Source organism: Mastomys coucha, unplaced genomic scaffold (assembly GCF_008632895.1).
Source record: "Mastomys coucha isolate ucsf_1 unplaced genomic scaffold, UCSF_Mcou_1 pScaffold21, whole genome shotgun sequence".
Classification (NCBI taxonomy): domain Eukaryota; kingdom Metazoa; phylum Chordata; class Mammalia; order Rodentia; family Muridae; genus Mastomys; species Mastomys coucha.
In genome coordinates, this window is record NW_022196904.1 from 73,704,114 (window position 1) to 73,718,876 (window position 14,763).

Below are 14,763 nucleotides of genomic sequence, written 5' to 3' on the forward strand. Positions count from 1 at the left end.
TCAGTAAATACTGCTTGGATGAAGGACAGCCAGCACAACAATGCTGCCTGGATGAAGGAGAGCCAGCACATCTCAAGATGTGCTCTTTCTTTCTCTGCCCCTTCTGCAGTCCCACTCTCCTCTTGGAGTATAGCTTTTGCTCTAAGAAGTTTCCTTTGGAGCAATATCTGAATCAACACAGTAGCTGGCACATAGTAGATGCCTTGCAATTAAATAGAAGTGAGGAAATAAAGTGTACACTATGTGTTAGTGAGATCCCCAAATGATTTTGGAATCTCATGTATCTGAGCTCTTGTCTGTAAAAGTTCATACTGTCATCAATAAACTTGATTCTCAGGCTGGAGATGTAATTCAGTTGGTAAAGTGCTTGCCTAGGATTCAGGAAGCTCTAGGTTTGATCCCAGCACTGCAGAAACAAGATGTGGTGACACATATCTGCAATCTCACTGCTGGAGAGGCAGTGACCGGAGAATGAGAAATTTATGTCCTTCCTCAGTTACATAGAAAATTCAAAGCCAGCCTGGGATATAGGAAGCCCTGACTCTAAGCAAAGAAATTTAACTCTCAGCTGAGAATATTTCTCCTTACTCATGAAAAGCTGGAAGCCTGGACAGGTTATCTGAAACCCATCAAGATGCTTGCTTTGTATTCTATCATATAAGACTCATTCAAGACTCATGAGGAGTTACTTCAAAGATGATGGAACAGCCTGCTCTTGGTAGGACCTTAAGGATACTGCTTGTGTCTAGATGTCACTAGGACAACTGCCTCCATCTGCTTTGTAAGTGTGGCTTGATACCTCACATTCGATCAATATTCAAAAATGGTCAGTGTGTACAAAGGTTCCAGACTTCACCAAGACCTTGGAATGCCTTCTCTATCTGCCTGTTACTTGATCATGTAACTGTCTCAAGATCTTGGTAATAGGCTATGGGCTACACCTGGCAGCACTGACCCCTAAATCCAGGGTTCACTGGATCCTTGAAAAGTCCCTCCTTCCATAGATGGCACAAAAACAAGATGTGGCTTTCCTTAGGGAATTACTGTAGCTCATCTTTAGCCTGGGTGTCTTACACCCCACAATTTCTATCACATAAGACTGTTAATTAACTAACAGGAAGATAATATTCTCAAGCCAAGAAAATCCCCTAACACTTACGTTGGAAATGACTGAAGGGACCTGGAAAATATTCACAGTTGCATTCTAGGAGTTCACTTTCCATCCATGTTCCTTCCCTTTCTTTCCCAAGGCCTCTCCTGTGTCCAGGTACTTGCCTCTCTGAGTATGCAGGATAGGTATGTTTTGACCTGCCAAAGGATACCTGTGTAGTGATGAGAGATATTGCAGCTGCCATTTTTCACCAGGGATATAGGCTCAGTCTGTCTCTGACCAACACCATCTCTCACCAAATATCTCAGAGAAGAGTATTGACTGTACCTGATTCACTATCAAGCCCATTGCCATGAGCCCTAAGCAGCTCTGCCTCAATTTTTCCTTGCTGCTGTGTACAATGAGAACCCTGTTCTTCTGACTTTTGCTTAAATAGATTCAAAGACTAATTCATAGCACCAGAAAGCAGCTATAAGCCCTGTCAGACACAAACCCTGGCCCTACCTTCATGAAGAACATCTTCCTGCAGTGCTTGCCTCGATCGCTCCCAGCGGCTTGGAGTTGAGCAGCCTCTGAGGCCAATGCCAGGTCTGGTATGTTGCTGAGCCCAGCCTCGGATGTGTCTGCCAGCTGCGTGGAGGAGTGAAAGAAACCCTCCTTGCCCCGGCACAGCGAAGTCTCAAAAGGGTCGGGGTACTTTTCATCAGGGCTGGAGCCGTCGTCACTGGTCTTGGCATTACAGAGGATCAGGGAACGGGAAATGGAGCGAAATTTCATGGACTTCCGGTTCTTTCCGGAGTGGCCGTGGGGCTCCATCCTCAGAGAGGAAGCAAGGCCACGCTTCTTCCTCTCCTGTTCTCCAGGCCTTGGCCGGTGAGCGGCAGACGAACTGGACTTAGCTGCCACTGCATGAATCCCTGGAAGAAAGAAGAAATGGGAAGTAGTGTGACTTGCTGCCAGCTCAAGTCCAGGAACTGAACTCTGGTGCCCATGAAGCAGGGCAAATGAGTCCCGGCACCCAGCTCGTCTGCAGGACAAATGGAGCTTAGATAACTCAAGGAGTTTGCACTCCCTCCATGTCCAATGCTCGTAGAGACCAAACCTAAACTCTTTATCCAAACCTGCATCTTATAGACAGGGAAACTAAGGAACAGAGAAAAGAAATTTAAATCCAAATGAGCTAAGACTCAGAATCATGGGAAAGCCTTAGGGGACCATGGCTTTTCGGGGCTTTTAAACTTGGAAGCTAATCTTTAAATGAAACTCTAGTCTGTAGATCAGAGCAAGGAGGAGGTCAAGGAGGACAGAGCCCACTGCCCTGGTCCCCGTGTTCTCCTTAGTATCTCCTGCAGTGTCTCCAAAAGAACTCAAGAGCCAGAGCTCAGCACAGTGACCACTGAGCTATGTGCTGTGATTCCAGATGACGATGATGAAGATCTGCCAGTTTGCCGTGGCTGGGCTAAGTGCAGAAGGTTCAGCACACAGCTAGCTATTGACAAATACACACGCCCTTCCTCAGGCCTTAAGTCACATCAGTGTACCACGTGGGGCTGTGAGCACCTACTCTGTCAGCCACTCCTCTGGTTTATTCCCCGAGCCTCATAACCCTAGACTGGCTCCCCCATCAGGCACACAGCCCAACACAGTTTTGCCAAGAGGCACCTCTCACAGATCCAGTGTCCATGAGATAGGTGGCAAAGCGGCCCCATACTGTGTAGGCAGACAAGTTCTGACTTGGGTCCAAGCCACAAAATAAAGCCTGTTGCCAGAACAACAAACTGGGGGATGCTTTTGGCAATTCACCCTGCTGCCAGTGAGCATGCAGCATGGAATCAGGCGATGCACATAGCTTCCAACATTTCATGACATAGACATCTTCACTTGTCCCCCAAAGAGAATGACTTCTTAGGATACTGCCCGAACCACCTGGCAAACACACACACACACACACAAATACACACACACACACACACACACACACACACACACACACAATGCTAAAATCAAAACAAACAAACAAAAAGCACCATTGCATCTTAGGCTGGCAAAATGAGATGTCGCAGCGAATGAAGGTGCTTGCCAACAAGCCTAATGACCTTAGTGTGGTCCCTGGAACCCACACAGCAGAAGGCTGATGCTTCCAAGTTGTTCTCTGACATTGAAGCTCCACGCATCTTCTATGAGGCATATGTTCATAACCATACATGTACACACTAAATAAACAAATGTTATTCAATTTTTTTTAACTCAGTGCTGTCCATCTCATGAGGAACCCCTTGCCAATATCCCAAAGTCCTTTACTCTTTGCCCATCTAGTTCACATGATAGAATTCCAGCCATAACAGACTGACCCTGTACTGACAGCTGTACTTTGTGACAGGTTTCTGAGCCCTGAAGGCCACACTCATTCTTGAGCAGATTGGTACAAGGAAACCTTCGTGGCCACCAGCTGGGCTCCAGTACTGGCCAACAAATGTGCTGTGTTTCTATAATTACCTCCATCATGCACTCAGTGACTTCAAAATGTCACTACTGCAGTGTGCCAGGAAGTGCTCTGATTGCTTTACCACTTAGCCCTCATAAACCCTTGTGGGCTCTGATAGTGTCCTCCTGACACAGAGAGATGACCAAAGCACAGGGCAGTGACGACCATGAAACTATGCAGTGTGACTAGATCCTGAGCCTCCAGAGCTCTTACTGATGCCTTGTTCACCTTTGCTCAGTGATTCCTGCAGCAAGGGATCTTGATGATCGGCACATCAACCCTCGCCATCCCTAAAACTATGTGGTAGTCCAGGCACAGTGGCACCTATAATCCCAGCATCCAGGAGGTAGAAGCAGGAGGATCAGAACTTCAAGAACAACCTCAGCTATGCAGTGAGTTCAAGGCCACCCTGGGACAGACAAGACCCTATCTTGAAAAACAAATAAATCTGGCTCCTTAGTCTATTCTTGCAGCTGCCCTTCCTGTCACCCCCATCCTGGTACTCTTGAATAAATGCTCTGTGCTCTGCACTTTCTCTCCTTAACTCACCACCGCTTCCAGATCCGGCACCAGGGTCTGCTTCCTTCCCCTAAAGCCATGGAAACTCCCATATCAGTTCCACATGCAGTGTGTCCCCAGCCTCAAACACAAAGCTGAAACTAACTCTGTCTTGAGAGGATTGATCTGGGACTGTCCATGGTCTTTGAGTTCTCAGTGCCTTTTTCTTCCTGTTACTTGTTTCCCTTTCAGATTGCCCTTTTCAAATCCAAACCATCACAGCTGCCCTCGGGCTGCCGTCTCTATCACAGGAGGTCCTCATCTCCCTGGCCTTTCAAACCCCCAGAACCGGCAGCTCTATGGCAATCACTGTGGATAATAATTTAGGTTGAACCTCCTTCCTTTCAGATCAACTTCAGTGTGACCTGCATGACATGTGTGTGTGGTGTGTGGGATGTGTGGTGTGGAGGGTATTTTGAATGTGTGTGTGTGTGTGTGTGTGTGTGTGTGTGTGTGTCTGTGTGTCTGTGTGTGTGTGTGAGACAGCCAGAACTTGTACATTAGCCATTTGGAAGTTTGAAAACCAATAAGTTTTATGTTAAAATCCATCTAGGAGTTTCTGAAACCGAGGCGAGGAAGAGCTAAGGGTGAGTTGCTGAGCACCACTGTGAGGAGAGTAAAATGGACATGGAAGGTTCAGATGTCAGGCAGACGGAGTGAGAAGTTGAGAAAAGAACAAGGAATGGAAGGACAGGGGAAGGTGAGCAGAACCAAACCCAGATGCTGTCACACAGCAGCTGGATCCAGCCATGCCTGAAGCTATGCTGTTTATTCTGTTATGCTAATCAACACATTGAGGTTTAGGCTTAAAAGTGTATCTTCCTGAAATAAGAGTCTTTTGGTCTACTGTTAGTAGTCTAAGTCCTGGAAAACAATGACTTCCAGGAGATAGTATGTTTCCTAGGCTACTTCCACCCCAGCCAATGCTTACCTTTCCCTCTGTCCATTCCTACTCATAGCAACTGGTTCTGAACATCTTGATCTACCAATTTCCATAGATCCTCAGATCACATACCCTATTCCCTTTCTCCCCCATGTCTTCCCTTCACCTACAAGTTCCCCCGCCATGACCAGTCACTCACTAGACATCTTCTACAGCAAAGAAGCTATGGGGCCCTTTAAGGTTGAGGTGCAAAGCTGTAGGCTCCCTTGGCTGAGGACACTGGCTGCATACAGGTCTTAGCCAGATGAGGTTCAGATTTCTTGGTGGAAACTGCTCATTCCATGAGTGTGTCCAGTGAGCACTGACAGCTATAAAAAGCAAGCCCTTCTACAAGGAGTGGTCATTTCTGAGGCTGGGCTTTCCTGAGAGATGACAGAGACCATGAGGTGCTAAGGAGAAGTTAGAGGGCAAGGCACTCACCCTCCATCTGAGAGCAGAGACCGCTCCAAGCAAGCCTCATCAGTCCAGAAAATGTGAATGGAAAAGGAATGCAAGGGCTGAGGTGGAGAGACCAGAACCTCACTTCCGTGGAAAGGGACTTCCCTCTAGGCCTAGCACCAAGAGAGACAGAGAGGGGAGAAGGAAGAATTGAAAACACAGCATGGCAGTCACATGGCTCAGCTTAGCTTTGGTAATTGTGCTCAGGACATTAGAACTGGCTATTGCTCTCTCATGGAACCAAATGTCAGCGATGCTGGGAGCCAGCTGTGCCACACACCCCCTACTTAGCACTTTTGGAAAGTTCAAACCAATATCTTTTCTCTTATTTGGTCCCTAGTCCCAGGATTCCTCAGTGTGCCTTACCAGGTTTCCTCTGTCCCTGTTGGGCTCTGCACAAGACATTCCTGGAGTTCCCTACATACAGAGGCACTTCACTATGGAGCTCTTGGGGGAACTCCCTGCCTTCCCAGACCAGGGAAGGTCAGGGACTAGAGACAATTACACTCCCATGTCCTGGCCAGTGTCCCTCCAAACACCTGAATAAGATCAGTTCTCTCTGCCATGCCTCCCAGAGCTCAAAGGTGCTACATTTTCTATCATTCAGGAGATGACCTGGAAAAGAAGAACAGGGACCATTGTTTTCTTAGCTGCTCAGGACACCTGACCACACAGTTGAGCTGTCCTTTACAAAGAGTGCAGTGCCAAGGACTACAGAGCAATGACATTTGCTTCCTTTAGAGGCCTTGAAGAAAATTCTAGACATCAGGCTAGGCAGAGAGGTCTGTAAGTCTTCCTTCCCTCTCTTCTGTATTCCCTCACTTCCTCCTCTCTCCTCTTTCCTCTCTTTCTTCCCCATCCCCCCACTCCCCTGCTCTCTGCTTCCTTCTTCTGTCCCTTTGTTCCTTCTGCCCTCTCCCTCCTTCCCTCTTTCATCTGCACACGGCCAGTGTGTTGGGCAAATCCCTCACTAGAGCTGTAGCCTCACACTTGGGTCTGGGTGAAACATCCTTCGCTGACAAGAGAACTGGAGAGGATTGTAAATCATCATGTGGCGAAAGGGGAACCCTTTGATAAATGTGTTTGGAGTTTCTGCATTCTCCCACAGTGTCCTATTTCAAAGGCAGTTTTGAAGTCTGGCCGTTCCAGCCCAGGGGGTATATTTTTTGGTCTTGAACTGAAAAGTGATTCAGAAATGAGAAATGAAGGGAAGAGGTGAGTGTCCCTTCTTCGCCCCAGAGAAGATCTTTAACATAATTAAGGGGCCCACAGCTGAGTCTGACCCTCTGTGTCTATATACACTTTACACAGGGTTAGGAAGATATAGAGCATCCCTGGGCTTTAGTATCCCCACTAGTCAAGAGGACTGTGCTGGATTATTCCACATGCCATTTTTCTTCCTCTACCCTACTACATCTCTGAGGAGACTAATTGTACTCTATGGGGCTTGGCACATCGCAGGAGCATTGCATATGGACCAATAGCTAAAAAGCATCTCAGAAGCCCCTCCCACTGACACTTGCACCAACAGAGGAATACTGTCCCACTTGGGACCACAGACTGGAGGACTCCGGGGATAAGACATCAAAGTGGAAAGAAGCCACATAAGCCAACGTCTGAGCTCAAGAGCTATCTAGAAAGACATTCTGTACTCTGGACTGTACCTAAGAGCCCAGTGTGAATATTTTACATCCCAGACAGGTGCTGAAGTTTTGGCATCCTGAGACATGGGCCTAAATCTGTACGGCACAGGCAGGGCTAGGATAACACCACCACTTAAATCCAAGCGCACGGGACCCGGTAGGGCAGTGTTTCCTCTTGAGTAAGCAATACCAACATGGCACAAGTAAAACATGTAATTCACCTTAGGAAAAAATCTAGAAAAACGCCAGCAATCATATTTCTCTACTGTTCCTCTGGAGGGGCTACCTCAGGCTCAGTACTTGTGACTCCCCAAGGCACCAAGCAGAATGTTACTACAGAATCAACTTGAGTGAACATCTGCCTAAAGCCACAGCACACTTGTAGTTACAGCAATGGCAAGAGGGTATCTGAGTGGAACATGCAAGGCTCGGGCCTGGAGCTAACCTTATCTGAACTGTGGGCCTGACGCTCACCCCTGCAGTATTAAGTAATGCAACTCTGGAATGGCTTAGTTACCCATGAAATGCAGATGACTGTGCTAGTCACTGGGAGCTCTGAGGGAAATGATTCAAACTAGGACTTAAACTTGTCTGTTCGTTAAGTTTTATGGACGTACGCACATTTAAAATAAGATGAGTAAGAGCCTAGCTCAGGATGGCCTATCTTCCTTGGTTATCTGAATTAATAAGAAAGAGAGGGAGGGCTAAGCACAGTGACGCGCATCTTTAACCAGAGCACCCAGGAGGCAAAGGCAGGCTTATCTCTGTGAGCTTGAGGCCATCTTGCTCTATGTTCCATGCCATCCAGAGCTACAGAGAGAGACCTTGTCTCAAAAGAAAGAAGGAAGGAAACAAAGAAAAAAACTAAGAAAGGAACAAAGATAAAAGAAAGAAGAAAACGGAAAATGAGTAAAATGTAAATAAGTGTGAACAACCTAAAGGTGTGCCAGTGGGAGACTGTGTTAAATAGGTAATGGCACATTCTTCGGGACGCCATACAGCTAACAGTAGGAATGAAATTGGTCACATGGGTAGATATGGTGGAAGGCTGGGAAGTCCTGAAAGCTAAGAACTATTAACTATTAATCTTAAATTATGAAAACAACATACAATTATGGAAAAACTGAAAACTGGTAATCACTTTGGAGAGGTGAAGAAACCTTTCATTTCTACGCAATCATTTTCTGTGTTTGTTTCCTTTTTATATCAGTCACATCTCACCATTACAGTCAGAAAAATAAAAGTTGTGTTTTAGGAGACAGAAATATAATGCCACGTCTAATTTTTAATCATGTGGTACTGTACCTGGAGGTTTTATCCCACTGGCCAGCTTTTACGGTGCTAGAAGTTACTCTGCAGTCTACCAAAGAGGAAAGAAATCAATATTGCCCATCTGTGAACCCTGCCAGGTACAATATTCCCAGCACGACACCCAGCTCTGATGCAATAGTGGTTATTTGAGTAAGCAAACATTTTCTCGTTGGAACTAAATCCCTCTCCAAAAGATGGAACCCATACCTAGCATTATTATCAGGGACCTGTGGCTAGACAGATCACAGGCCCAATGGGAGAACTTACTTTATTATTCTGCTAAATGGACATAGTATTAAACCAACTCTCAATGACTTATCATTATGCCCATAGCTTATTGCATCTGCCCATCCTCATTAAAGAGGCGTCTTCCTGAAGCAGACAGTGATTACCACAGAGATGCCCAACTGCGCACTGTGCAGAGAATAAAAGGCGGGTGCTCTCCAGCCTCCCTCACACTGATATCACTCCCTTCCCACAAAGCTCAGATACCATCGTGCAAAGTGTATAGAAAGACTGTAAAGGCCTAAAGCAGTAAATGTCAACAAAAGAGTGATTTCCAGATAGGACTTGGCAGTTTTACAGGCTCAAACCACACAAAATCCCAGCATGGATAGTGAGGTAGGAACTGCCACTCCCACTTGAGAATCTATTGATGGCTGCTCGGAGAGGAAAGCCAGTTTACTTTAAGAATATGACCGCTGGTAGGTCAACTACACTCCAGGGCATGGCCTCACGCTCAAGAGACCTGGGCAACACAAATGGAACTTGATAGGCTTTTTAAAAAAGACTCAAAGTAAGTGGGTAAGAAGGTAGGGATGGATCTGGGAGGCACTGGGGAATATATGGGGAGTGAGTGGGATCAAAATATATTACGTAGGAAAGTCTCAAAGAACTGAAAGCATATTATTTAAAACATTTTTGCAATGCTTAGAACATTTATCATAGCTGGATATGATATCAAAATTGTTGGAACTAAGCTGACTAAGAAGACATAGTAAGTGTTCCAGTTTCTGAAATATAGCTGTGTGTCGTGGAGTGGCGACAAGCTTTGCCGTGGAGCTCAAGGAGCCAAACTCTGACCTTCAAAACCTACTGCAGCCTTATATGACTTGGTTTTGTTACCTGTCAAATGGACATGATAACAGTGGCTACTTCTCATAAAGTTTATGATAACAAATGGAAGGATGGAAGTTTGGTCTCAGCCCTGTGTTAGTTGGTTATTGTCATCATGCTGACTATTTTTGTCACTCTTACTTAAAGCTAAGTCTCCTCTGAAGCCTTCTTTGTCCACAATCTATTGCTGTTATATAACTAGTTAGCTCATTTGTTTGGCTTTTTATTTTGTACATGTTTTACTTTGTACATATTTATTATGTAGAGAGACGCGTAGGACCTAAAGAGAGACGCGTAGGACCTAAGCAGTTGCTGAGACACAGCCACAGCCCTCTTACTGACTCAGAAGTTCATTGATTGAAGCTTTGAACTCCAGTTTAAACTCTATTCTTTACAAGAATGTCATGGTTACTGTGAACTAATTTTCAATTTTATAACCTTTAGTTTCTTGATTTTTCTTATTAGAAAATTCCAGCTTAATTGTTTTGTAGCCACAAAGATGTGTCTTGGACACTGTTTGTTGGCATGTGTTGAGGCCAACTTTGTGAGATGGGATATGAGATGAGTAAACATTATAAGTATGCCTTGAGCTATCACATGTGGGGAGAGAGGCTGACAGTTCATACGTCCCCTCCCACCTCACGCACACATACTTCATTGTCTCCTTTTGACACTTTTTTCAGTGTTGGAAAAAATGTTGCCCAGCTATCACCTGTGCAGTAAAAATGACAGTCCCCTGCCTCCTTCAGCAACTGCTACAACCATTCCTGGACTCGTGTGGTTTGCCTGGAAGTAGCAACAGCCACCCTTGAGGGATGTGGGAGAAAGAGGAAGGACAGACGTGTGAGACTGGACCAGCCGCTACCTCGGACCCTTGCTGTGGCCTGAGGATATACTCATCCAGTTAGGAGAGCATAAGATCAGAAAAAGAGAGGAGTGCTCATGGCTGACTGAGCCAGGAGTCCTTACCTTAGGTAGCAGGGAGATGACCACGGTGTCCAAAGAGAAGTCAGGCATCCTCCATACTACAGGGCCATACCCGCACCCTTCTCTGCCCCACTGAGGCCCTAGATACTGCTTTATGATCTGATTCAAAGTTTGAGCTTTACATTTATCATGGTACACACCATTAACGACACATAAGATACACAGATAAGTAAATGTTTATGAATTCACAAATAAACATATGTAACTAAAGCAAGACAGCATCACATAATACCATTATTACGCTATAAATAAAAACACTAGAAAGTTCCTAGAATATATGACTGTGGGAGAGAGATGCCGCAGGGTTAAAGCATTCACCTTCTAAAGATAAGGAGCAGAGAGAGTTTCAAACCTTAGCACCCAAACGAATGCACAGTGGGTGTGGTAGCCTGCCTATAATCTCAGCACTTGGGAAGCTAAGGCAAGGCATTCCCCAGAGCAAACCAGCTAACTACACTAGTCAAATGGATGACCGGTGGAAGAGCCTGCCTCAGTGACCAACTGAGGAAGATACCCCACACCAACTTCTGAGTTTCACGTGCACAGCACACACAGCCACTAACCCCCACGTGTGTCTTCACACAGGAACACACGCACACATTTACACAAATCCTATACACACACGCAAGCAAAAAGATTGATTTTGTGCAGAATCTTACACATTTGTGAACCCTATTCATTTTATATGCAAAAGGGAATTTCTCGTTAACTGTATTCATTTCCAATCTACTTGAGAGTCGTGGTGAGAACCACGAGCCTGAAGTTTCCTTTGATGCTTCCAGCAGGGTCCTGTGGTATATTGCTCGGAGTTCTCATTTCCTGGATTTCCTGAGTCTCTCTCCACATGCCCTTGGGTCTCATAGCAGTAGCTGATCAAGAAGCATCCTGGTTGTAACAGACCTTTTTCTGTCACTTTTGAGGGCTAGCTTCCCTGCTGGTCTTTTGCCTACGCTGAGGGAAGAGTAAAGGAAGGGCTCAGAGTTACTTACGGTTAGCCTGGCCAGGTAAGAGATGCCAGGAGCAGCAGGGAGGGGGTGCCGTTCCCTGACATCCCAGCAGCGGGGTGCGCCTGTGGATATGCCAAAGAGCATATTGATGGTGACCTCCTCCAGCTGGCAGAGCAGGGCAGCCACATCCTAGCTGCTGCACCTGTCCATTACAGAGGCACTTCTGCCCCCACGGTGCAAGACCCATGAAGATCCCTATTCTGCATGGATCCTGACATCTGGGTCACAGTGCAGGGAGCTAGGAGTGTAGGAGCTGCTTCCGTGGCTTCTGATTCTCTCCTCCAGGGACAAGTGTAGCAGGCACCACAGCTCCTGATTCTCTGCCTTCCTTTCCCCAGGCAGCGTGCTCACGCACAAGCTGCGCTCAGCAACCCCATCTGCTCCGTGCTCTTTTGGGCAGGGACCTCTTCGTGTTTCTGGCAGACACCAGGCAACCTTGTCTAATTACAAGACTGACACGGATGGGCCCTGATTTCTACAGAGATCTGAAAGAACTTGGAGTCCGTTGCTGATTTGAAGCTGCCTCCAAAACAGAAACGTGGGGCTCATAGAGCATTTTGTTTATTTTCACTGTCTTGGATTTTTGTTCCCCACGTATGGGGGGCATAGGGGTGGGAGGATGGGGAGATGGAGGGAGGAGGTGCAGCTGCTGACAGTGCTTTTAAGATGAAGATCATCTCACATATGGAAATGTATTGCCAGTCTCAATAGGCAGTGCAGACACAAACAATTCCCTCTCCTGATAAAATTGCGCGCCTGCGTGCGTGTGCGCATGCGTGCATGCGCTCGCTCGCTCCCGTGCATGCTCAAAAGCTATCAACATGAGTATACTCACCTGTGCACGCACTTATGGAGGTAAGAAGTCAACACTGGCTGTCTTTCTTCTGTGGCTAGCCACCTTATTTTTTAAGACATGATCTCTCACTAAACCTGAATCTTGCTGGTTGGCTGGCCAGCAAGCCCCAGGATCTCTCTCTCTGTCTTTGCCTGCCCAGTGCTAAGCTTATAGGCATAAGAAGTGGAACCCACGTTTGTGTGAGCACTGAGGACCTGAAATCAGGTTCTTGTGCTTGGGTAGCAAGCTCTTTACCCACTGAGGCATCTTTCTGATCCCTAAAATTACTGTTGGTGTTCCCCAATCCACACAATAATAAGTTTCTACCATTCACTGTGATTCAGGTACCTGAACCTCATGGGATAAAGCGTGGTCCTTTGCAGCCTACTGGAGACCACAGACACAGACAGATACTATTCCTAGTGTAGGAACTTTTCCAACAGCAGCTTGAGTTAAGTGCCTTGGCTAAAGCATCTCACCAAGGACCTACCCATGAGCAGAGACTTAGAAGCTGAATAAGGGGTCAAAGCTAGCATGACCCTCCTGAATTTAGTTTAAACAAATCTATTGGTGGCTGTGGAGCCTGGGGGTGTGGAAGAGAGGACAGCAATGCCATAGCCCATTAAAAAGTTTAAGGTGCCTTAGTTCTTTGTATATAAGTGTCTCAGTTAGGGTTTCACTTCTGTGAACAGACACTGTGACCAAGGCAACTGGGTGGGGCTTCAGCAAGGTACAAGGGAACTCTCGAAGCTCCTGGACAAGGGAAGGACTCTGCTAGGCTCAGAAGAGTTGGCCACTGTGTAACCACAGGACAAAAGAGGACAGAGAAAAACGAGGACAGAAGGTCTGAGGACCTTCTTCCAAGGAGCTGAGGAAAGAATGAGGGAAACTGTGGATGGCAGTGACCCCAGGCTGCCCCAGCATGGCTCCAGCTAGCCATGGGGGAGCAGCCATCATTTCGGGATCGCTCAACCAGAAAGAGACAATTTTCTCAAGTAAGAGCAGAAGGAGAGATGCTGTCCTGAGGCTTCAGAGCATCTGCTTCTCTTCACCCTCATGTTCCTCACCTGGGTCCCCAGCAACAGGGAGAAATTGAACCATGAGGCAGGGGGTGGGATTAGCACGTCTAGGAAGGAACCAGAGCAGGAGGGATTGGTCAAAAGCAGAAGCAGGGAGCCGAACACTCCAGTGATTCTTTCCTCACTACCAAAGCTGTCAGATGTATCCACTCATTGTGCCCATCTGGCCAGGTCAACAAGAAAGCACCCTCCAGGTACCCAAAGCCTTTTAGCCTCCCTTCTTCTCCCCAACTGCTTCCACACCCACAGAAATAAGGACAAAGCCAGGTTAGGAGTCAGAAACATAAACCCACAGCAAGGCCATCCAATTACCCACCACAACTGGAGAAGCCCCATCATTCAACATGGTGACACTGGGACTCCACAAACAGCTCTCCCCACTGAGCATTCCCTGCCACCTCCAAATGGAACATACATCTTAGCAACCAAATCCCTCCCCGTTCAGGCCACAAGAGTCAGCCTCCATCTACAGGAAATGGTCGCTGGCTCTGCACACTGAGTGAGGGGCCATTCACTCACCTGACTCTCCTAGTACTAGTACAGCCCTTCAGGATGTCACTGTGTTTGCTTCTCTCTTCAGTAGCAGAGACCAGAGCACACAGTAATCTGTACTACCAGGGGCCCAAGCCCTGATTGGACTAAATGGGGAATACTCCTCTGTCACGCTAAGGCCAGCCTTGAGTCACATGCCAGCTCAGAGGGAAGGCACACCCTGTCAGATGCTGCCACCTGCTCTGGACAGGTGACTCTGGGTAAGTGAGTCCAACCTGGCACAAATTTGTGTGAATACTCCCAGCTAGAACCATCTGACATCTCCACATGGAAAGCCTTAGCCCAAACAGGGGACGGCAGGGCTGAGAGCTGAGCCTCAGAATAAAGTCTGCCAACTGAGCAGGCCCTTTCAAGCAAGTGAGACTCCTTCTCTGTCCCTGAGTGTCGTGGACATTAATCGGCAGCCAAAGTATGATTAGAAAGACAAGAGGGTTATAGACCAGAGATCGGCACCTGTCAGGCGCTTTCCGTAAGTGTGACAACAGTCCTGACGGCCATGCATCTGAGTCCCCAACTACTCAGGAGGCTGAGGCAGGATGTTCACAAGTTCAAGGCCAGCTTAGGTAGCTAAGCAAAGCCTTGTCTCAACACAAACTTTAAAAAACAAATGGTAGAGCTCTGACCATGCACTTGCCTAGCATGTACAAGACTTTGAGTTGATTTTCCAGCACTGGAAGGGAAAAACAAATGAACAAGAA

General features: G+C 46.9%; 1 protein-coding gene across 2 annotated transcripts in view; it reads right to left on the reverse strand.

Moving 5' to 3' along the window:
• Il16 (interleukin 16) overlaps positions 1-11,786 on the reverse strand; it is an 84,527-nt gene extending 72,741 nt beyond the window's left edge. The window contains exons 1-2 of one of the 2 annotated variants that reach the window (XM_031387216.1): positions 11,582-11,786; positions 1,616-2,028 (exon numbers count right to left, since the gene is read on the reverse strand). In XM_031387216.1, the coding sequence (XP_031243076.1) occupies positions 1,616-2,028; positions 11,582-11,786 (618 nt within the window). Of the gene's footprint in view, positions 1-1,615; positions 2,029-11,581 lie in introns of those variants that run through there. The other variant, XM_031387217.1, reaches the window with a different exon arrangement.
• Between the last annotated feature and the right edge of the window lie 2,977 nt (positions 11,787-14,763).